The sequence below is a fragment of the Asterias amurensis genome, chromosome 14 (assembly GCF_032118995.1).
Source record: "Asterias amurensis chromosome 14, ASM3211899v1".
NCBI classification, from domain to species: Eukaryota; Metazoa; Echinodermata; class Asteroidea; order Forcipulatida; family Asteriidae; genus Asterias; species Asterias amurensis.
In genome coordinates this window covers 16,751,771-16,775,052 of record NC_092661.1, presented here as the reverse complement: position 1 = coordinate 16,775,052, position 23,282 = coordinate 16,751,771, and the positions used below count along the sequence as shown (strand labels likewise).

Genomic DNA, 23,282 nt, shown 5'->3' with positions numbered 1-23,282 from the left:
CTACTGTGCGAACTAACATGGTCGGCCATTTATGGGAGTCAAAATTTTGACCCCCATAAATGGCCGACGTGTTAGTCGACAAGGTAAAAGGAAAACCACGCAATTTCGAGGCATGTTTGTGTGGATCATTGTATTCTACTTTTACAACATCTTTCTACCCATATGCATTTTATAAAAAACGGTTACAAACGCTTTTCAAAGACCAACTCGACCGATCCAAGGCAACGTGTTCCTTTAACTAGTAGAAACGTCAAATATCAACCAACGGGGCTCATCTCAACATCACTGCTTATTTTAAAAAGTTTGTCACATTATTCACAAAGAAGATTTACAATAATATATACCTTCTGAAAAGTAAATATTTAAATTAATTAATTAAAATGTTCTCTTTTTAACAACATCAAAAGACAGTATGTAGATGATCCATCCGGTCTTACAAATTTTATTGTGGAAATATTGTATTATTTTTGTTCGCTATCAATCTTAATGTTCTTTTTCTAGGCCTAGTTATTTTATAGCAATATAAATCAACGGCAACATTTAAGCTGTATTTGACAAATTAATAAAGTATGTCAATGCGGGGGCTGATTTTCGAAACAAAAAGACTGCTGGGATTTATATTTTGTTTGTTTGCTTGACAACTTATTTTAGTTTCCTTCACCACAAGACTGTGAATATGCTAGACTTGTGGACAAGTCGTTAAATGTCTGTCGCGGTGATAGCGAAACGGTTCTCCCGCAACTATCTCATGAGACTTCTGCTCTACGCGAGACTACTGCTCGGCGCGAGACTACTACAAGTCTAGACTACCAAGATGCAGGAGCCGTCTTTATTCAATTCCCTCCAATTAGTTGAAACATTTACGACCAATAAGCGTTACCCCGCCCAACAAAACTATAGGACTTTATTCCCCTCGCAGACAGTTTAGATTTCCCATTATTCTCAACTATTTTCTTAAGCACTGGGACTTAATGTTGCTCTAAACCTTGGCACATTCTTTGCTTTGTTTTGTGGACGTGGGAAACGTCTTACAGGTTAATGTATGAGTTTGTCTAGACATATCAGTTTGTCTTTTTTGAAACCGTATGACTTTTGTTTAGAGTAAAACCGGGGACTTTTGCTCAATATAGAGTAGCTGAAAAGGGCTGCTGCTTGACGGTAAAACACTAGTACTTTTGATTCAGTACCGTTCCTATGACTTATGCTTATATATAGAGTAATACCATGCGACTTTTGCATATACTTTTGCTTTTAGAGTAAAACCATAATATAGGCCATTGAAGAGTTGAATCATCATAAGGCAACTAAGTTGCGAAGATATAGATTGCATCATGGATCAAGAAAGGATTGCACCAGTTATTCATTGCACCAAAAAACCGTAGTGTGTATAATCATGGAGCAATTATTGCTCCTTGATAATGCACTAAACATCCACGTCGCTGTTTGTGTCGCTTGACTGTGTGTAGCCCTATCTGTTTATGACCCTCTTTTAACAATCAGTCCTCAAAATCTATTTATTATGGCAACAAAATAATAGATGACGATTGATATAATAAGTGACACTTTGAACCTATGCTGACATGGAGGTGTGCCATTAGGTCAAGCGATTTGGTGTGTGCGAACTATATTGCATCCCCGCTGTTTGACATGTTGATGGCTCGTAGCGCGTGAAGGGCCTTAGACAAACAAAAATGTTTACCAGTTACGTACAACCCCTCTCCATTTTACAACGTATTTATAAAAATAATAACAATCCATATTTCTACATCTTAACTGGTGCCCGGATGCACGCTACAGGCTATTACGTAATTCCCACTCCTCCTTAAAAGGAGAGTGTCACCATAATCGCCAAGGCCCCAATTCCAATTGGTAAACACTATGCAGTTAACTGGTAGCACTGGTAGGCCTACGTGTGTTTGTTGCTCTATGGTGTGTCACGTCATCTCCACATAACAGAAGAAACTGACAGCATGAGTAGTGTATGAAGCGTGACCAGAAAGCATATAAAAGGTAGGTCTTATATTTGATTTTGCAGATATTAGAACAGAAACAAACTGGACTGATTTGTCAGTTTTATACAAACAAATACCTCCTGGACATGTTATTTGTACACTCATATAGAGTTATCAGTGCATAAACGTATCTCAACAAATGGACAAGTTAGTGTCGAACTCTGTGCTCTATGGTCGAATCATGTCCTTTATACTCTATGGTTGAATCATGTGCTTACTCTATATGGTTGATTAGAGGGTTTGAAACGGGTTCGTCTGAGTTGTGGCCGTTAAAACTATAGCAATGTAGCAGTACTTATAAAAAGTTTCGAAGGTTTGCATTATTAAGACAAAAGTAAAATAACTTTGCTGATAAAATTCCACAGGATGGTTTCCTTCTGACATGGTTGTTGCTCATCGTGATTGCCAGAAAGAAGCAGAAGCTATTCCAGAACCTTTGTTAAAATAATCACCAATGGGGTTAAGTGCAAGCATGGAGGTGGTGCAAGCAGCTGTTGATATTCAGGCAGACTTCACAATACTCTACCAGTGGTTCCCTTTTATTTCGTCTTTTAAGTTTGATTCTGGGGTTTTCTTTGTTTAATAATACATTTCCGTGATGTTGGTTGCGTTTTTGTACTTTGATTTAGACTCCGTCTTTCTTTTGTGAAATCTTTTCTTTGATTGTGGTTTTAGTTTTTGGCCCTTTTTTGCCGCCCATGACCTTTCTCTACTACCAACAGATGTAGATGTTCCCTGGCCTCAGGAATTTCACCCCAAGGGTAACAGCAGGCCGTGACACAACCCTGGTCCCTGGGCACCGCTCCCACGACCCACCCCCTAAGCCCAGCACAACGATAGCAAGGCCTCGTTCACGCGTTCTTATGTAATTAAGTTGTAAACTCACACACAGCAAGACTTAGTGTTGCAAGACCAAAAGTTGAGCTCCAAAAAGCAAGGACCAAACCAGCACAGTAAAGGCTTATTGACATTCCCGTGAATTTAACATTCTGTAAAATGAGAATTCTGCAGTAGGACTTATTGTATCTGTACATATCTGTACGACATAAGCACTGGGAACTATTGGCCTTTTTGCAACCACTGTCGTGAGCTGATTCACAGCAGCCTGTTATGTTTACGGTTCAACTGTTGTGGAATGCAGAGAAGAAAACGCGTGTGCTCCACGTAAGAATAAAACCACCTGTGTCTTCATCACGTAGAAGCAACAGTTAACTTATCATTGAAGGCATACGTGTGCCTTCATGGCCGTTGGTACTCTTCGGTGATGGTTTTAATGTTATATCCATCCTTCCTTCACACTGAGGTCATCGTATGAAGCATAAAGGATTGTTCTATGATCCTCGCAACTGCAATACCACCGATATAACTGATATTAACTAATATTTAGTAACTACTGTGGGAACTGAAGGTGCTCTTCGTTGGAAGTCTTTACGCGTGCTTTATCATCTACATTCTACAATACTTTGCTCAACTGATTCAAGAGTTATAGATATGTACATGGAGTGCATATACATCTTTGCACAAGAACCGACAATGTGTTTGATGTGTACGTGCGTTTCAAGGAATCAAGGCTACTGAACTACACTAATTCAATTCTCAAAAACAAGAACGGAACTTTTGTTTCGATGCCAATAATTTGAACTAGATTAATTCAAGAACTAGATCTGTACAAAAACGAGAGGTTTGGTTTATGTCTACACTGTGCTTCGTTTTATCTACAGAGCAGAGAAACCCAAATAGACTGATTCAAAAACTAAAAGATTTGAATAAGAACACAGCTCTGCACTGTTTGATACTAATTTGAACTTGTGTTTTTGGATCGTAGTAACATCTCACCATGGCTGAGTTTGTGAACCGTATAGACGTTGCAGATTATGTGATCATTGGGCTGTACTTCTTTTTTGTTGTACTCGTTGGATTGTGGGTAAGTCATCGTTTTATGGTTTTAAGATATCAGTTGTTAACAAAAAAAATACTCGGCTATCATAAGCAGCCGTCATGTCGGGCTGCAGAAACGATTAATTTTTTTCGTCACCCCTGTGTCTAATCCGAGACCCAAATGTACGTGTATGTTTATACCCCTGCTAGCAGGGATTTTCGGACGTGATGCATCCAGTAGTTGTGCAGTTAAGTGTGGGGTGGTTAAAAGTTAAATCATTGCTCTATGGTTAAACATTAAATCTAGTTGCAAAACTATGTTATACTTGCACAGAAACACAAGAAGTGTTATTGGATAACTGTCACTGTGATGTTTCATCTGCTTTTTGAGGACCCGCCAATCATCCAAAACTTGGTGTGCCTACCCTATAGTCGAACATTACTGTAAACAAATTGAATACAATTCATAGATATTTTCTACAGGACCTGGGCCTAATTTCATAGAGCTGCTTAAGCACAAAAGTTCGCTTAAGCAAAAAAATCATTGCTTCGTAAAATCAGATTTCAGGCCAAGACTCCACTCAATTGTTATGCTAAGTAAACAACAGCTAAATACAAGTCACAAGCAAAGTATATGGCATGACATTTTGGCCAGTAATATGTGTAAAATAAGCGAGCTATTTCCGTGCTTAAGCAACTTTTTTTGCTTAAGCAGCTTTATGAAATTGGCCCCTGATGGTGTCTCGACTCGATTCATGATAACGATTATATGATTTATTTGCAGTCCATGTACAGATCCAACCGCACCAATGCTCAAGGGTATTTTCTTGCGGGGAAGACAATGTCTTGGTGGCCGGTGAGTTATACATTGCTTATGAATATTCATAGTAAATATACACCTATCATAAACGTCTTTAGGAAGGTAGGGTCATATTATCGAAACAGTATTACTTCAAGGGAATCCTACTCTAACTAGATAATGCTATCCAAAGCTACAGTGCTGCTCAATGAACAATGTTGTTTTATGGTCGTTAATTGTTTTGTGGTGTTTACCAATCAATCTGTCACCATCTTAAGCACACTATTTCCACATTGATAATTACACCTGCCTCCAGTGCGGCAATGTGTGTATATAATGTCATAAATGTTGTTACCTGGTAGGATTTTATTGTTTTATAAACAAGCCGACACCATGCTTTCAGAGATAAAAGATGAGGGTATATGCATCTAGCTACTACCACAACAAGATTGAAAAACATTTGTCCACATATGGCTGCCATTTTTCTCCGTGTAGTTTTGTCAAGGACATACCATATTGCTTAATGATGGTTATCCCATTACCCAATGTAACACTGTACATGAATTGTAAACAGTAATTCCCACATCTCTTGTGTCCCTCCTGTGTCCCTCTATTGTCATACACAATCGTCCCAAATTTCCAGTTAGTGTTTTTGGCTTCCACATCCCATATGAGAACCTTTATCAACCCTTAATCAGTCCATGAAGGAAGACAGTCCGAAGCAGTTCCCTTATGGTGTTGTACACACACAGAGCCACTGTCTTGCTCAATCAAATCTCGCGCCTCAGTGCCTTCTCGCAATGTAAACCCTTCATTGGCCTTAAAGTAAATTGAATTGCATCTGCGATCTTTTAATCGGCATGTAATTGCTCTTATCTGTCTCGACAATCTGTTGTAAACCACTGCCAGCTCTTCCTCTTAAAACAACATAGTTTGTTTGTTTAGATGATCTTCCCATTAAGGGAACTCCAACAAGGGGATCAACGCCAATCTGGCTACAGCCATTGATTACACTTTGTAATTACTCGACATCGCCAGATATTGTCATTAGTATTACAGCTCTCCGATCGTGTCCTTTTTAACAACCTCTCCCATAGATTGTTCATGCTTTTTCTTCTACCCGAAAGATGAACACTTCAAGTCGGTTGTAATAGGGACTTCTTGAAATAAATACCACTTGGCCTATCACCTGAGACACTAAAAGGAAATTCAAGCAGATAATCAAATAGTTTACATCTATCAAGTAAAATATTTAAAAACATAACTGAGTCAAGATTTCTAGCAGATAGTCTGTAACGGGACCGGTATATCTCCCCTTCTATTTCTCTCTTTATACAGGTCGGTGCTTCCCTGTTTGCCAGCAATATCGGCACGGGTCATTTCATCGGTTTGGCAGGGACCGGTGCCGCCGCTGGTCTCGCAGTTGGACTTTTTGAGATCATGGTAGGGGGCCGTTGTACTTTATTGTAGACCCCCCCCCCCCCGAAAAGAAGCACGAAAACAATGTCAAACCGCAACATTGGTCACATACAGAAAACCCTTGGCATCTCAAACATTGACAGCCACACCAAAAAAGTTTTTTTTTTTTTTCAATAGGCTGCTTCACAAAATTAATACGCGCTTGCTAGCCATAAGGACTAAGGGGCTATCCATGACCTGAGGTGCATGCTGGGCCAGCTAGTTTAGTGCCAAATAAAAAGCTTGCGCGTCATTCCACGGCTGGACTCGCGGACCAGTATTTGCAGAGTATAGGTCAATCATGTGTCTGACCACTTTCTGTGTCAGGCTTAGCTAGAAACTGGTTAAAATATTATGGGAATTTAACATGGATTATGCGTCGATATTACCCATTTTGAGACTCATATAACACATGATATCGAGGCCCAATTTCATAGAGCTGCTAAGCACAAAAATTTGCTTAGCCTAAAATTTCTTCCTTCGATAAAAACAGAATTACCAACCAAATTTCCATCTGTTGCATATTGCTTGTTACTGGTATTTAGCTGTTGTTTATACTCATCTTGAAAATCATGTGGAAATTTGGCTCGTAATCATGTTTTCATCAAGGCAGAAATTTCATGCTAAGCAAATTTTTGTGTTTAGCAGCTCTATGAAACTGGGCCCGGGTTATTTACTCAGATATGGGTCAGGCCCCACGCCAACCGAAATCCTGGTAAACTCTGACCGGGAAGTTGTTAGAGTGCCTGACTGATTGATATACTTGTTTTCTACTCCCTTATAGGCTGTTTGGTGTTTGATCGCTCTCGGATGGATTTTTGTCCCGGTCTACTTGTCAGCTGGGGTGAGTTGAGAAAATGCATATTTTAACCCAAGTTTCGTGGGCCCAATTTTATAGAGCTGCTACATGGCACTGGACACTTTTTTGGTGATTGTCAAAGACCAGGGGTGGATTTCACAAAGAGTTAGGACTAATCTTATCTCGAGTTAGGACCAGTTACTCGTCCTAACTTAGGACTATCCATGCAATTCGGGCATCTCCTAGAACTAGTCCTAAGTTAGGACTAGTCCTAACTCTTTGTGAAATCGACCCCAGGGGTGGATTTCACAAAGAGTCCCATGGGACCAGTTACTCGTCGTAACTCAGGACTATCCATGCAATTTGTATACCTCTAGGACTAGTCCTAAGTTAGGACTGGTCCTAACTCTTTGTGAAATCAACCCACGTGCCAGTATTCTCACTTTGGTTTTACAGTCCACGTAATATGCCTAATGGAGGACATGACAACTAATTAAAAAATCAAATCAATTTAATTTGATAAACATTTGGGTGCACTACTCGAATAGAGCAACAAACTCAGAATCATTGATGTTTTTTTGTTATATTATTGTTTGCAGGTTTATACAATGCCGGAGTATCTGCGCAAGCGCTATGGAGGGCAGCGTCTACGTATCCTGTTAGCGGTCTTCTCGCTCTTTCTCTACATCTTCACCAAGATCTCGGTAAATCTCGTTTTGAAGATTGCCATGGTTATAGCTATTAGTTAATGTGTTCGTGGAGGTCCGCTTCTATAATATGCTACAATGCTACAAGTATTAACTGGAAGACAATATATATGAGGGGGAAATGAACATTATTGTATTCCTTATACGTTTGGTAACCACTATTTAAAAATGGAAATACAAATCTTTGGTTGGAAGCCTTCAGCAACGTTTTGTAGTGTAAAGCATTGTGAGAAAACATTTGTTTTCTTCTAAGAAATGATGTATATTTCAAAAGATCAGCTGTTTATGCCCCAACAATTTGAATACAACGTTTCAAAGGTTGTGTAGTCATATATATACTATTATCTGCATGGACACTCCATCCGGAATCTCGGCAATAGCTATAAAAAAAACGGAAACACTTTTAAAATGAAATTGTTTCACCAGGGTAATTTTATTGCACACAAATACATGTATTTATTTATTTAGGATTAAAACAATCGAACGGTTCCACAAAACAAAGGATACTTTAATTGGCCTTTAAAATGCGTCCTAAATGTTCATGTTTCAAGCCTGCCTGATCATGGTTTTTTTTAAAGCAGTTATTGTTTTGCAATTTTGTAATAGTGTTAATTGGGTGTTTCCTTTGGCAACTATGTTGGCGAACTGGTCATGTTGTTCATGTTCATGTTTCAAGCCGGCTTGATCTGGTGTTTTTTTAAAGCAATTATTGTTTTGCAATGTTGTTATAATGTTTGGGTGTTTCCTTTGTCAACCATGTTGGCAAGAATGTATACTACAACGCTTCCTATCACTGTATGGTCATATTGTTCATGTTCATGTTTCAAGCCTGCTTTTCTTGTGGTTTTTTTTTTTGAGCAAATGTTGTTTTGCGATGTTGTAAAAAATGTTTGGGTGTTTCCTTTGGGAACTATATGTTGGCAAGAATTATTACACGCTTCATATCTTTGTAGTCATGTTGTTTTTTCAACAGGTTGATATTTTTGCTGGTGCGATCTTCATCCAGTTGGCCTTCAACTGGAACCTCTACACATCCATTATTGTACTGTTGGTGGTGACTGCCATCTACACAATTGCAGGTATGGGATATTCTCGATCCAATTATTGTTATCCTATTTTTGGTTAGTTACGTGATAATAGGTTAGGGGCAAACAAAAAGAACATTTGCTAACCATAAAGATAAAATGGCTAATCATCCTGCTTAGAGGCAGTAGACACTTATTGGTAATTACTCAAAATAATTATTTAGCATAATACCTTACTTGGTAACTCGTAACGGGGAGCTGTTGATAGTATGAAACATTGTGAGAAACGGCTCCCTTCGTGAGACAAGTGTGTTTTTTCTTTCATTATCCTCTCACAACTTTGACGACCAATTGAGCTCAAATTTTCACAGGTTTGTTATTCTATGCATAATGCTGAGATACACCAAGTGAGAAGGCTGGTCTGTGACAATTACCAATAGTGTCCAGTGTCTTTAAAGGTTATTTCTGCCTTCCACTGGTGATCATATACAATGTTGTACCCACAAGCTTAACGAGTAATAGTTGATCCACACAAAAGCTTCATACATGACTAACTTGCATTATTATTTACAAGTGGGCCTAATGCCTGCTCTGAAACACATTCAATATGAATACAATATGGATATTTCAAAGTCACTATTCTGTTTGTTTTAATGAATTATTTGTTTAGGTGGACTGGCTGCCGTGATCTACACAGACGCATTGCAATCTTTCATCATGGTCGTTGGGGGCGTCGTGCTTATGGTCATCAGTAAGTCCCAGTCCTTGTTTAAAATTATCGGTCGTACAGCCATTATTCAAAGTCATTCCTTTTCGACTTTGTAGCAACATCTAACTGACTTCTGAAATTATGACTCAACAAAAGCCTGCAGCCATGTGATGCTCAAAGGGAAGTCATACCTTTGGCGTTTGTACTCCTTGACAAGCACTGACGCTGTTGATAAATTAAAACTGTACATTTTCAAAAACGATTTCCTTAAAAAAATGTTGTCTTAAAGAAAGGGATTCTAAATAAAAAGTTGAACAACTACTCCAGAATTTTCACATGTTTAGTTTTATTGTCTAATATCTTCATTTTATAAAGGATTAAAACAAAAGAAGGGTTAAAAAATCCAACGGTTTAGTGCCATTAAATTTTGTTTGTCGGAAATTTGTAACGTGAACTTTCATTATTTAGTGCTTGGGGGAAAAGGGCACTTTTAACACCTGCATTTTTTTTTTACAAGGTTACATCGAGGTTGGCGGCATGGAAGAACTGCAAATTAAGTACTTTCAGGCTATCCCTACTGAGACGACAGAGGGCCTCCTCAATTTAACTTGCGCTTATCCTCGACCGGACGCCTTTAACATAATGAGAGATCCTCTGAATTCGGACCAGCCGTGGCCAGGTGCTGTAATCGGCATCACCTTCATTGGCGTTTGGTATTGGTGTTCAGACCAGGTACACATCAATCATCATTTGTTGACCCAAAATGTTTTTGCAAATAGAATGTTTAACATTTTCATGACGAGAATATTTGAATTTGTTTGTCAAAATACAATGCGTTAATATAATTATTGTATGGTGAGTAAGATAACATGTGTAGACAATCACATACGAAAAAAACACAAAACAAAGAAATTGTATAAAATGTTTACTTGTTTACAAAATGTGTTTTACAAAACTCGCCGAATTCGGAACACATTCCAAATTTGATTTGAAACAGGTTTGCATACCCACATGCATGTGTACGACGTCTGGTTACCCAACATAGATCACACCATCCATAATGATTTTGTTTATGCTGCAACTACTCGCTTCCTTCTTGCTCCTGACCAGACTTACTTATTAGACATGATCTCCGAAACTACCAATATCCATCCAGGGCCCAATTTCACAGCGCTGCTTAATGGTAAGCAAATTTTCGTTTTGACGTCATTTAATTTCGTGCGGTTAGCACCGGAGTGTTAGCGTGCCTTTTCGTTGCTTACCGTTAACAGCGCTATGCAATGGAAATCGGCCGCTAAGCAGCTCTATGAAATTGGGCCCAGAACATTGTTTCTCTGGAAACTTACAAAACAGAAGTCAAGACAATCATCTCTTTACACAAGCTACTAGTTTCTTAGCATTGAGTTTCTTTACAATGTTTAATCATTGTACAAATTATTTTACCATCTTGCGCCATGAGTCTGTATTTTAGAATGTACGCTTGGTAAACTTGTTTACTTTCTTAAAATACTATTTTTCCCGCCACCAATCATCAGGTGATTGTACAACGAGCGCTAGCCGCGAAGAATATGAGCCACGTGAAGGGCGCCACCATTCTGGCAGGCTTCCTGAAACTGCTACCAATGTTCATGATCGTCATTCCAGGCATGATTGCTCGGGTTCTGTTTAAAGGTATTAGCAGCAACAACAAAAACAACAACAACAACAGCAACAACATCAAACAAACAAACAAACAAACAAACAAACAAACAAGCAAACAAACAAACAAACAAACAAAAATAATCTTATGCAACACAAGTGTGAGATGTGGTAACAATAGTTTTGGGACAAATGCCTTTAACATAGTAACGAATTGTACACAAAAGCGAGACAGGAAATAAACAATTTGCAAAGAAAAAATAAACAAAAAAACAGACACCACATTACCAGCAACAAAACCCCCAACAATCAATCCAATGAAAGAGTCGAAACGAGGGCATGTAAGACCTATGTCACACAAAGCAATTATAGGCAACCCGACCATAAAGAATAGACCTAGTCCCTACGTTTGATCCAGATACGAAACCTTCAATTTTGCGCCACGTATTTGTTTGAATGACATTTATTTTGTAATAAAATAAGAAATAACAAAAATGTTTTTCTTCCAGATGAAGTAGCGTGTATTGGTGCAGAAAGCTGTTTAGCCGCTTGCGGTTCTGAAGTGGGTTGTTCTAACATCGCTTACCCCAAACTCGTCCTTGAACTCTTACCAACAGGTAGGACTAGCACGAGAATGCCAAACTTTGTTCTTGAAATTCACTTGCAGCCTGTCTGGATGTAGGCCTTACCTGTGCCTGTTCATTTATTTATTTTATTTTAAATCTTTAGACAAACAAAATGAATACTAGTTGGACATGGGCTGTATACAAACGTATAAAAACTGTCATCTTGAGATGTGTTAAACCAGACCACTGCCATCTTGTATTTTCTCCCAAAATGTTTGTTTTCTTACTGTGAGTTTGTGAACGTTTATGCAGGATTGAAGCTCCGTAATGGGCGAATCACAATATAGTGCACTGCCAATAGTTTCTTTGAGAGAGCTCATGGATCGTGGGAAAGTCGACGACCAACAATCAACTGTTTTTGTTAATGGTACCTCTTCATCGCCAACGCTTGGTGGCGCACTATACTATGAATGTCTGTAAAAAAAAATGCAATACGTGCAGGCAACGCGTATACAGCATAATTATTCTCCATCATAATACTGTATTATGTTTCAAAAGCATAAGTATAGTAACCGTGTGTAACCATGAATTAATGATGTTTTCATCAGGTCTTCGTGGTTTAATGGTTGCTGTCATGATGTCTGCCCTGATGAGTTCACTGACGTCCATCTTTAACAGTGGTAGTACCGTCTTCACTATGGATATCTGGCGCCGCATACGACCCCGGGCTCATAACTGGGAATTGATGATTGTGGGAAGGTGAGACGACACGAATTATGACAATTTATACCGTATGTGTGACGTCATCAAGCCGCCATCTTCGAGGTAAAATGATGATAAAGCAAAGGGAATGTGCCTATATACGTGCGGCTCCTAGGATTGTCCAAACGCACAACCTTTGACCTCATGACGTCACGGGCATAGAGTTTCTTTGACACACACTGTCCTGATTTGCAAAACGATTATTTTTAAAGTTTCTTTCCCCAGTTTCTTCGTACATCAGTTCGTGGCACGACCGACAAATTAATGACGCACACACACTGCAAGTTTGTCCTTCGTAATTTCAACTCACTTTCCTAGAAGATTCACAGGTTAAATAGTAGCCCTCTCATTTGTAGTTTATTATCGTAGTATCATGGGAAAGTCGACGACCAACGAATCCACTGTGATCATTAATGTTACCCCTTCATCGCCAACGCTTGGTAATTCTTGGTATCAGCGTTCAGGCGGCCCAGAGTGGACAGCTCTTCACGAGTGTAAACCCTTGGTTCGCACGGGAAAGTTTATCAAACGGACCCAAAAACATAACTAGAGTTTGTTTTTACTTCTGTGAGTTCAACCCATTGTCCTAGACAAATCATCTGCTGTGTCCTTCCAGTATTAAATGTAGGTTATTCGTCGTAGTTCTGCTTGGTATCAGCATCGTTTGGATACCAATGATTCAGGCGGCCCAGGGTGGACAGCTCTTCACGAGTGCAAATCCCCGGTTCACACTTGGAAGCTTTTATTGTACGGACGCAATAAATAACAACTGGAGTTTTGTTTTTATTTCTGTGAGTTCAACCCATTGTCCTACAAGAATCACATGCTGTGTCTTTCCATTATTACATGTAGGTTATTCATCGTAGTATTGCTTGGTATCAGCATCGTTTGGATACCAGTGGTCCAGGCGGCCCAGGGTGGACAGCTCTTTATCTACATCCAGTCTCTGCAATCATACTTTGCTCCTCCTGTCTTCACGTGTTTCGTCATGGGTATAGCCTGGGGAAGAATCAACGAAAAGGTAGCAGTTTCTGAAGCTAATACTTTTTGCTACTTTTTGGTACTTATATTAAATTTTGTAACTGCACATGTCTATTATTGTGACAAAACTTGACGACGGTTGCAATTTAAAGGCAATGTGTACTTTTAGTTGCTTGGAACCGGTCATTGTTTTAATTTTATGTAAATATTCATGTATGCAATAAAACTAACATGTGAACATTTCATTTCAAAAGGTCTTTGCGTTTTTCTCACACCCCTGTAGAAAAACAATAGCATCACATATTTTTTCCTCACTTCGTCTTTTGGTGTTTTTTGTTTTTTTGTCCAGGGAGCATTTTGGGGTCTTGTCTGTGGTATCCTATTAGGAGTACTGCGAATGGTATTGGATATCATTTACCCCGCTCCTGCATGTGGTGTTTTAGACGATACTAGACCAGCATTCGTTGCGAACATCCACTTCCTGTACTACAACTGCATTGTGGGAGCTGTGTCTATGTCAGTCACTGTTGTTGTTAGTCTCCTGACCAAGGAGTTGCCACCGGAACATGTAAGTTGATTTGATTTCAATACATTTTATTTCAACGTTGCCATAAAGGGATGGATAAGCGCATGTCTGCTTGGGGGGGGGGGGGGGCCTGTTTTAGGATATTTGGCCCTTTTCGAAACCACGGCTTCGGCCCCAGATTCGGCTCAGGCTAGCTTGGCCCGTGGTTGTTTTGACAAATGTGCATGCGCGTGCTTTGCGTGCGTGCTTTAGGGCTTCAGATGAGAGAAGAGACCCTGAAGCCAAATCTGTATCTGTATAAATATAGTATTTATTTTCCGTTTCTGCAAGTACCTTCTAAGGAATCTGAGAATGATTATTATTTTGTTTTCAATACTCTTTGGAATTTTTCAGGTGTTGGGCATGACCTATGCCACCCGAGGGAAGAGGAACATCTACAAGAAAGGTACAAAACTTGCAGATGAAGATGAGGAAGTCACTGATGATGTTTCCTTGGAAATGAAGAAGAGCAAAAATGCCGAAGACATTGGAAACAAGGAGAAAACGGAAGGTAATTTAAAACGCAAAAAAACGTGTCCCCTGCATGAAGACGATCCAGAGTATGCCGATCATACACGTCGATTAGTTATTACTCCATCCATGTGGCTTTTCAAAACAACAACAAATCGAAGAGAAATATCTATCCGTGATCTTTCCGTACTGAATACATTTTAAGTAAAACTCTTCCAAGTGATTACGTTAGCATCGTTTTGTTGTAATAAATGCTTGCATGGAAGGATGTTAGATTGCTATCTTAATGTTTGTTTCCACTGTACCGTAAATATTAAGACAGTAATCAAACTCTTTCTTCCATGCAAGTGTGTATTAATTAAAGAATGATAGTCATTGGTTAAAAGTAATCATAAATCCTTGCAAAAAAAATATTATTTAAACAATAATCATCTTCAACCTCTTTCCCCTTCCTGCAGACCTTCAGTTACCCCTATGGCGAAGAGGTGTCTACTGGTGTTGTGGTTACTCATCCGAAGCAAAAGACGCCGAGGTGCCAGACCTGGTTGCGTCACTGGATGAGAAGAAAACATGGCGGATAGTGACACTGGTACTCGCCGTTATAGTTTTCGGAGCAAGCATTGTCATCAATGTTATCTACTGGTGAAGGATAACTGGTACCCCAAAAAGCATGCAGTTCGTCAGGGCGTTCATAGTTTATTTCGTAGATCTTTTACTCATTACTACCTATCTACTTTCCGTTATTTTTTCTTCGTTGTAGTTTTTTAATGCAAACTAGAGTATAACAAACACTGCTGCTATATCAAGTGCTACCCAGGGCCTGTCGATAAAACAGAAGATAAGACTAGGTGCGTTCGATTAGCTTCCCGGTGTCGATCCCGGTCTGCCCCCGGTGCGTTCGAATGAGCTGGCCAGCCCCAGTATTTGTGGAACTGGTAACTTGGGGCCGTTGGCTCGAGGTGCAAGACGTCACCACGAGAGGGCGAGTGTGATCGTTCGATTAGCTCTTGCCAGAGGCTCACCCGACAAGTGAGCGTCGCGGGGTCAATACAGAGGGAAGCTAATCGAACGCACCCAATGAAAGTAAGATTGTGTAACTTTTTGCATGTACAATAATGAAACTATCAAGCGAGGTTTGCGGATTATACTGTGCTCAAAACTCTCGCTGCGAGTTTGTGTGCTTGTTCTGAAGCGAACCGGTGCACCGCGGTGGTGGTTAACCGCCCAAGAGGTGACAATATGCGTCTTTGGTTCAGGACCACCACAAGTCATAGACAGTTTTTTGAAGGGAATACTCGGTGTCTCCGCAACTCACTAGATAATATCCTTGAAGATTATATTTTCTGCAATGAAAGTCTAAGGAATTTTCTGCAAGTCTATATATGTATTTTTTATTAGGAAGTTGTACGTATGCCCTACAGTTAATGTTTTATTCAAATTGGTATAAACAGGTCGTCTGATTTCCATTCCAACTTGTTTTACCGTTCTTTTAGGTTTAGTCGAGTATTATAATTTTAGATATACGATTTTTATTGTAGTTCAAATATAGAGGAAAATAAATAATTATATAATAATAATTATGTTCCCATGGTTCCACGTGTCTATTTTTACTCTGTTTCGACACTCTGGACTCTGAATTTACAGGTTTGTATACTTTTGGGTAGGCTACTGGTCTAACATTATAATTATTATGTTTTCTGAGGAAACCAGAGCTAGACCTGCATGGACAAATTTGCAAAAATGTAGGCAGGCTACGGACGCTGTCTATCAAAAATGGTTTCAAGGCCCACATGAATTTCATTTGAACCAATCATGGAGGAATTAGCCAATGAGCAAATTTTAGGAACTTGATTACCTTCTCTAATTAATAAAATCAAGCCGATTTTATTTAATGACAAGATAAAACATTGCATGTGAGCAAAAGACGGCTTATGAACTAATCATGTTATACGTTTTCGTCCTGGTTAAACCATACCGAGGTCCACGTAACAAACTAAAATACTATCCGATATCAGTCTTCCCGGCTAAAACCTTTTAGCCATGGCCCATACAGGAAGTCGTAGACTCCTCGACATGTCTATAGCGCCATGATACTAGTTTGGAAACGCTCTCCATCGATCGGCTCTCCCCATGCTTGCTGCTCTATTCCTACCTCGGCCAACTCAAACACAGTGGGTGGATACTTGAAAATGAGCTGTCAGAATCAAATCATCGAGGGTTAGCGAATAAATAAACAAAGGGATCGTTTTATCTGAACGGGTAATAGGTAATAGCCGAGATTGAACATTAGGACCAATGGTCGATACTGATTGGCGGGCTAGGTGCGTCACGCATTCACACAAAAACAGGAGAGCGACTATTCGTGTTTTGTCAATTGAGGGCGCCCTATAAAGTAACAGCTTCGACTGAGTTGTGTATTATTTTTTTATTGTTCGTCGCTCATCCAGCTCGCTAGTAAAAGCAGTTTGCAGGGTTTTGTAAGTATTCTTAATTGTATGTATTGGTCAGATCTTTGGACAATTGTATTTAATTATATGTAGGCAAAGTTTCCGTATCCAGTATCCAATATTTCTCCCCTGGTGTTGTGGTAAACAGAAGTCAGAAGTCCATAAAAATCCTATTGTACAGTAGCCGCGGCTACTGTACTATAGTTATACGCGTAGCACTAGCACATAGCATACATTACATGTAACAGCATACGATAGGGATAGTGTCTCCGTTGCAGCATGGAGGAAGGAAGAGAAGGAGCTCGAACGACCCGCAAAACCGCAGAGTAACAACAGAATACTCTGACAATGCCCCTCTCTGGCCAGTGGAAAAAGATAGGGGACCTCCAGCTGGACGGCCGATTAACGAGCGGGATTAAATCTCTTTGTACAGAACGTGTGGTACCGCCAGTCTGCGCTCTTGCCTGCTTGTAAAGTTGAATCATTGGAGACAAGAATTGTGAATAAACACTTTTTCATTTTGTGGTGTTTCACGGAAACATCATGGCATATTTTTACATTTTTTGTGACTTTCCGGTCACAAGCGGTGGTTCAAAATTTGGGTATTACCACACGAGGGTGGTAGGAATTCAACTGTGTTTTTCGATTTGGTGGGCACAAGTGTACACAATTTTTATCAGGTCTCAAAGAAGTTGTTTTTTCTGTATTATATCCATACGACATACGACACCATGGTTGAGTGAAGAACCAAGTGCGCACGCGCAAACTCACATACGCCAGGTCGCCCATTGTCTGTATAAGGTATGTGGGTGATTACAAGGTGTCGTTAAGCGACCGCGGTACCGCAGGCTCGACTTTTGAAGTCCCTTCGTTCGAGCTCCTTCTCTTCCTTCCTCCATGGTTGCAGGTACTCCTAGAACTATTTCGGTTGTCCGGCTATCAACTCATGTAACCTCATAGGTTTATATCTCTCACGCGTTAAACGATCATGGTTCAATCATTGTTCAATGAATTTTGGAATCAGAAATCTCTCTTTATTTTTATTTTAATCTCGCCAAAATTAGGCTCTATATATGTCCTTTGATATCTCAGTGTATGAGGGGGCGACCAGAGAACCCACTCCGCAATCTCAAAAAATGTTAAAAGTTATAAATTCTTACCGTAATTCAGTCCCCAAATACTCCGTTTTACCACTACACTACAGATGCTGATTGTCCCCGAACGCATCGCGAAGTCACGACACGTGACGAGCGTGCGCATATTATTTTTTTCCCAGGACAAGCGTGGAGAATTATCTACACACGTTTGTCCTAGAATAAAAAAAACGCTCGATCCTTGCTTTGCATACAAAAACATATGGACACGCGTCTGGGAACCAGACGTCTGATTCCTAGACGTGTGTCCATATGTTTTGTACACAAAGCACAGATCAAGTGTTTTTTTTTTATTCTAGGACGGACGAACATGTGCGAAAACAACACTGTTTTTAAAGGCACTGGACACTTTTGGTAATTACTCAAAATAATTGTTGGCATAGCATAAAAACTTACTTGGTAACAAGCTATGGAGAGCTGTTGATGGTATAAAACATTGTGAGAAACGGCTCCCTCTGAAGTAACTTAGTTTTTGAGAAAGAGGTAATTTTCCACAAATTTGATTCCGAGACCTCAGAATTAGATTTTGAGGTCCCGAAATCAAGCATCTGATAGCACATAACTTCTTGTGACAAGAGTATTTTTTCTTCCATTATTATCTTGCAACTTCGTCGACCAATTGAGTTCAAATTTTCAAAGGTTTGTTATTTTGTGCATATGTTGAGATACACCAAGTGAGAACTTTTCAACAATTACCAATAGTGTCCAGTGCCTTTAAAGAGAGTGACCTTGGGTTTGCATTCGTTATTTTTGTCAGGTTAAAGTTTCTTTCTCAACCTCGGTGTGACAGTTTGAAAAGGCCTTCATTTATCGTTCTTTCCCATCTTGTTTACTCCACAGTTTATCCATGATTCATTAGCTGTCTGCCAATATGGACTTTGAATTCAAGACACGTACAGCAAACGTGCGGGAGAAGGTTGAAGACTTGTTCGACTACGAGGGATGCAAGGTGGGCCGAGGAACGTACGGACACGTCTACAAAGCGACCACCAAGAAAGGCAACCCCAAGAAGGAGTACGCTCTGAAACAGATCGAAGGCACCGGAATATCTATGTCTGCATGTAGGGAGGTTGCTGTAAGTTTTCAAAGATCTAGGTCTTATTGATAATTGAAGCTTTGCACGGTGTGAAAAATAAGTAATTAAGTGCGGCAATGCCCCTTAAAGGCAGTGGACATTATTGGTAGTTACTCAAAATAATTATTAGCATAAAACCTTTCTTGGTAACGCATAATAGGGAGAGGTTGATGGTATAAAACATTGTGAGAAACGGCACCCTCTGAAGTGCCATAGTTTTCGAGAAACAAGTAATTTTCCACGAATTTGATTTTGAGACCTCAGATTTAGAACTTGAGGTCTCGAAATCAACCATCTAAACGCACACACCTTCGTGTGACAAGGGTGTTTTTTCTTTCATTCATATCTCGCAAGTTCGATGACCGATTGAGCTCAAATTTTCACAGGTTAATTATTTTATGCATATATGATGAAATACACCAACTGTGGAGGCTAGTCTTTGATAATTACCAATAGTGTCCACGGCCTTTAAAAGCTTCCCTGTAGACTGTTCCTTAATTGCAGTGGCCTTTGCAAACTGAAAATGGCTTTACCCTCTCAAAAAAAAAAGTTAACAAAACAGGCCTTTTGTGCAGCATGCATCACCAACATACTTCAAACCATAAAATAAAACATTTAAATAAAGTTTTTATGTGCTGGATTTAACTGGCAAAATTTTAGTTTACACCGGATCGTCATCGTTGTGTTTATTGCTCTTTACATGTATGTGCCACAGTCTGAGCTCTATTGTGTAAATCGTGCCCATTACACTTTTCTTTTTATAATATAGAAAGGGCTTTATTTCTGTTAGTGAAACCATGGACGTTTCAAAAGTTAATGTAACCACCACAGCTCGCAAGCCTGAGGAAACCTGTAAACAAGGTTGATTGCTACATGTATGTGAACCAGAAACACTGGGGTTAACCCCTACTTTTCCATGATACATACGTATTTCGGAATATTTTACTTTCACTACAAATGAAAATACATGGGACCAACTGCTTAACTTCCCATCCAAAGGACAAAGCTATTATATGAAGAATTTTGAGAGACCACAAAGCTTTCAAATGTATTATTCTTGTTATGTTGAGGTTTTTCTTCTTTGTCTGCAGTTATTAAGAGAGTTAAAACATCCCAATGTGATCAGTCTACGCAAGGTGTTCCTCTCCCACTCAGACAGGAAGGTCTGGCTACTCTTTGAGTTCTCCGAGCATGATCTCTGGGTAAGAATTCTAATAAAATATAGACAATAACAATATCAAAGTCTTATACATGTATAGCGCACATATCTTCCAAACAAGGTACTCAAGGCGCTGAGTATATACAAACTTTTAGAAAGATAGGTTGTTGCAGAGATGAATTCTGAGACCCAATTATGAAGCACCTTATAAGGAGTTTACAAGGTGTTATGGCGCATACAGCAGCATTAGCCAGGAACACCTTGGCAAACCCCTTCTCTTTTCGATAAGTGCACTGGGTTCTTTTACATGCGTTACACAACACATGGGACCAATGGCTTTACGTTCTATCCGAAGGGTGAAGCACTCTGCTGATCAGAAACACCAGAGTTTGAATTCGATGCTCTTAACCTCTCGGCCACGACACTTCCATGCTCATGCTTTCATGAGATAAAAGATGAGGGTAGGCATCTACCTCAACATGATCTGCGAGGTGTTCTTGCACTTTTTGTGAATAGGATTTGAAACTTTGTACGGTGGGAGTATAACTAGATGAGGTTGGCGGTAGCACCATGTGTAGATCTGTTTTGACGAGAAATGTTGATTCTGTGAAGAACCAGTGGTTGATAATTCAGAGTGTTGATCACTATACTCTGATCGTCTTCTGGAAAAGAGTTGTCAACCACCGGTTCTTCTCAGAAACAACTCTATATTGTGCTACCGCAAACCTCACCCAAACTTTTGTGAAGTCATCTTTTGTAGTAACTCTCGATTCTTCATATAACAAGTACATGAATGTCAGGGCTTGAATTACATGGAGCAATGTCCCATGTTGCCCAAATACACATTTCGCCCCGGGTTCGCCTGGTGTTCGTGGTTGTGGCTGCTTAATGCGCTGTAGCACCTTGTAAACCCTTATAAGTGCTGCAATGGGTATGTTCGTTTAGCTTCCCTGGGTCGACCCTGGTGTGTGGCGTTTTTTTTTCGCGGGACGAACGTGGGTTATTATCTGCACACGTTCGTCCTGGGAAAAAAAACGCCACACACTGAGGGGAAGCTAAACGAACGCACCCATAATTGGGTCTCAGAATCCATCACTGCAATAACCTATCTTCCTGAAAGTTTGTAATACTCAGCGCCTTGAGTACCTTGTTTGGTAGATACGTGCGCTACATAAGACTTTGATGTTATTATTATTTCGTCAGTCAGTGCAAAAATTACATATCTCGGCATGTACTTGTTTTGTGTATGCATCCAGTCTATTTTAAGTGAGAAACACATCTTAGGAGATATGCCATATTTGCACTGACACATTGTTTTTGCAAATATTGTGAAATATAAACATTATTTACTTACATTACTGATTCACAGCACATCATAAAACATCATCGAGCGAATAAAGCCAGTAAGAAGGGACCGCCGTCTGTACCGCCCACTATGGTTAAGTCTTTGCTATTCCAAATCCTCGATGGAATTCACTATCTACATTCAAATTGGGTACTACACAGAGATCTGGTAAGTCTTAGTTAGTCATTTTATTTCCCGACATTTTTGTTTGGTATAGATCACTTGCGCTAGCCGCCATCTTTGATGATAAACGGTGCAAAGGTACAAATGTGTACGATCATTTAAAGGGTCTATGTAACTTTTGTTGGACAAAAAAAAACAATGGTCACAGATTTACACTAAACTTACACAGTTTGAAGATAATGATAGTAGAAAGCTTCCCTGAAAATATTTCGTGCTGAGGTGCTGATAATGATAGTGGAAAGCTTCCCTTCAAATATTACTTACTGAGGTGCTGTAGTTTTTAAGAAATGAGTAAAACAATGACATGAAAATTATTTTAATCATTTACAAACGTATTTTCTTGACATTGTTTTACTCATTTCTCAAAAACTGCAGCACCTCAGTAAGTAATATTTGGAGGGAAGCTTTCCACTATCATTATCTTCAAACCCTGTAAGTTTAATGTAAACCTATGGACATTTTGAAAAAGTACCCAAATCCTTTAAGCGCCACACACAACCCTCGTCCGGAGACAGTTTTTCCTTTGTCATCAAAGATGGTGATTTTTTAGCTTGTGACAGTATTTGAAAATCGTTGTCAAGCCTGGTTCATTATGAGCTTCCTGCAAATGCGAGTGCAATGCGACTTTTGACGTCACAAATTTGCAACAAATAATTAGTAACTCCTGGGAAACATTCACTGCAAAAACTGCCCTGTGACAAAAAAATTTGCTTCGCATTCGCAGGAAGTTAAACCGGGCTTTACGTTACAATTTACATGTAACAAAGAAACCACAGAGCCTGGACTTCCTGCAGGCGCTATTTGTACATAGCTCCTTTGAAGAAAACATTTAAAATCTTCCAATTTTGGAGATTAAATTGTAAGTTTTTAAAAAAGACAGCGACACATTTCCAGGTAAGCACAGAATTCCCTGCTTTCGTAGGCACAGATTCTTTACTCTTGGTAAGCAGAGCCATGAAATTGGGCCACGGTCTCTTTTTGTATGAGTCTTTTTTCTTCATAACTGTATTTAATGGTATTATTTATTACCTTGTTATTTCTCCACAGAAACCAGCAAATATTCTTGTCATGGGGGAGGGTCAAGAGAGAGGCAGAGTAAAAATTGGTGAGCACTATAGCCCCGTTCACACCACAAGCCCCTGTTCAGACTACTCTATTCCCCAGGGGCAAACCCAGGGAATAACGTCCAGTCCTTTCACGCTTTCACCCGTGCCACCCAGGCAGGGAGTTCCAAAGAGATAAGAGATGCAGTACATGTACACATTGGGGGAATAAAGCTGTTGGAATGGCTCTTTGTTCTACACCCCACTAAAGCAAGAATATGTGGGTGAGGACAAGCAAAAAAGCCTGGTTTCACGCTCAAAAAAAAAAAAAAAAATTCTCGGGAGACGAAAATTATTTTAGCCTATTTACCATTACACTGTGTGTTTTGTATCCCACAAAAAATACCCAAACCTCTTTAAAAAAAAGGGTCTCTGTACTGTTTCTGTAACACAAAACACAATGTGCACAGATGTACATTAAACTTAAACATTTTGAAGATAATGAT

The 23,282-nt window shown here is 39.6% G+C and overlaps 2 protein-coding genes across 7 annotated transcripts in view; both read left to right on the top strand.

The window, feature by feature from the left end:
• Nucleotides 1-1,874: 1,874 nt before the first annotated feature.
• On the top strand, nucleotides 1,875-15,947 carry LOC139946778 (sodium/mannose cotransporter SLC5A10-like). 2 transcript variants are annotated; one of them, XM_071944470.1, is made up of 16 exons: nucleotides 1,875-2,010; nucleotides 2,735-3,936; nucleotides 4,675-4,746; nucleotides 6,028-6,132; nucleotides 6,932-6,991; nucleotides 7,546-7,650; nucleotides 8,627-8,732; nucleotides 9,349-9,429; nucleotides 9,905-10,119; nucleotides 10,923-11,058; nucleotides 11,535-11,642; nucleotides 12,200-12,350; nucleotides 13,206-13,374; nucleotides 13,684-13,902; nucleotides 14,254-14,410; nucleotides 14,829-15,947. In XM_071944470.1, exons 2-16 carry the CDS (start codon nucleotides 3,850-3,852, stop codon nucleotides 15,014-15,016), a joined length of 1,959 nt encoding a protein of 652 aa, XP_071800571.1. In that variant the 5' UTR covers nucleotides 1,875-2,010; nucleotides 2,735-3,849; the 3' UTR covers nucleotides 15,017-15,947. The 2 variants fall into 2 exon arrangements, with proteins under 2 accessions (XP_071800571.1, XP_071800572.1); XM_071944471.1 differs by having other exon boundaries at nucleotides 1,877-2,010; nucleotides 3,838-3,936.
• An 815-nt stretch (nucleotides 15,948-16,762) lies between these two features.
• Nucleotides 16,763-23,282, top strand: part of LOC139947622 (cyclin-dependent kinase 8-like) — an 81,382-nt gene continuing 74,862 nt past the window's right edge. For all 5 annotated transcript variants that reach the window (XM_071945578.1, XM_071945582.1, XM_071945579.1 and 2 more), the window contains exons 1-5: nucleotides 16,763-16,847; nucleotides 18,812-19,046; nucleotides 20,138-20,248; nucleotides 21,575-21,718; nucleotides 22,781-22,838. In XM_071945578.1, coding sequence (XP_071801679.1) covers nucleotides 18,843-19,046; nucleotides 20,138-20,248; nucleotides 21,575-21,718; nucleotides 22,781-22,838 — 517 coding nt within the window. In that variant the 5' untranslated portion in view covers nucleotides 16,763-16,847; nucleotides 18,812-18,842. The remainder of the gene's footprint in view (nucleotides 16,848-18,811; nucleotides 19,047-20,137; nucleotides 20,249-21,574; nucleotides 21,719-22,780; nucleotides 22,839-23,282) is intronic.

Bases quoted from the DNA above. Each gene is read 5' to 3' on its own strand.
- LOC139946778 (XM_071944470.1), top strand. From the start codon at position 3,850: ATGGCTGAGTTTGTGAACCGTATAGACGTTGCAGATTATGTGATCATT. The intron at 3,937-4,674 runs GTAAGTCATCGT...ATTTATTTGCAG, and splicing joins TTGTACTCGTTGGATTGTGG to TCCATGTACAGATCCAACCG. The intron at 6,133-6,931 runs GTAGGGGGCCGT...ACTCCCTTATAG, and splicing joins TTGGACTTTTTGAGATCATG to GCTGTTTGGTGTTTGATCGC.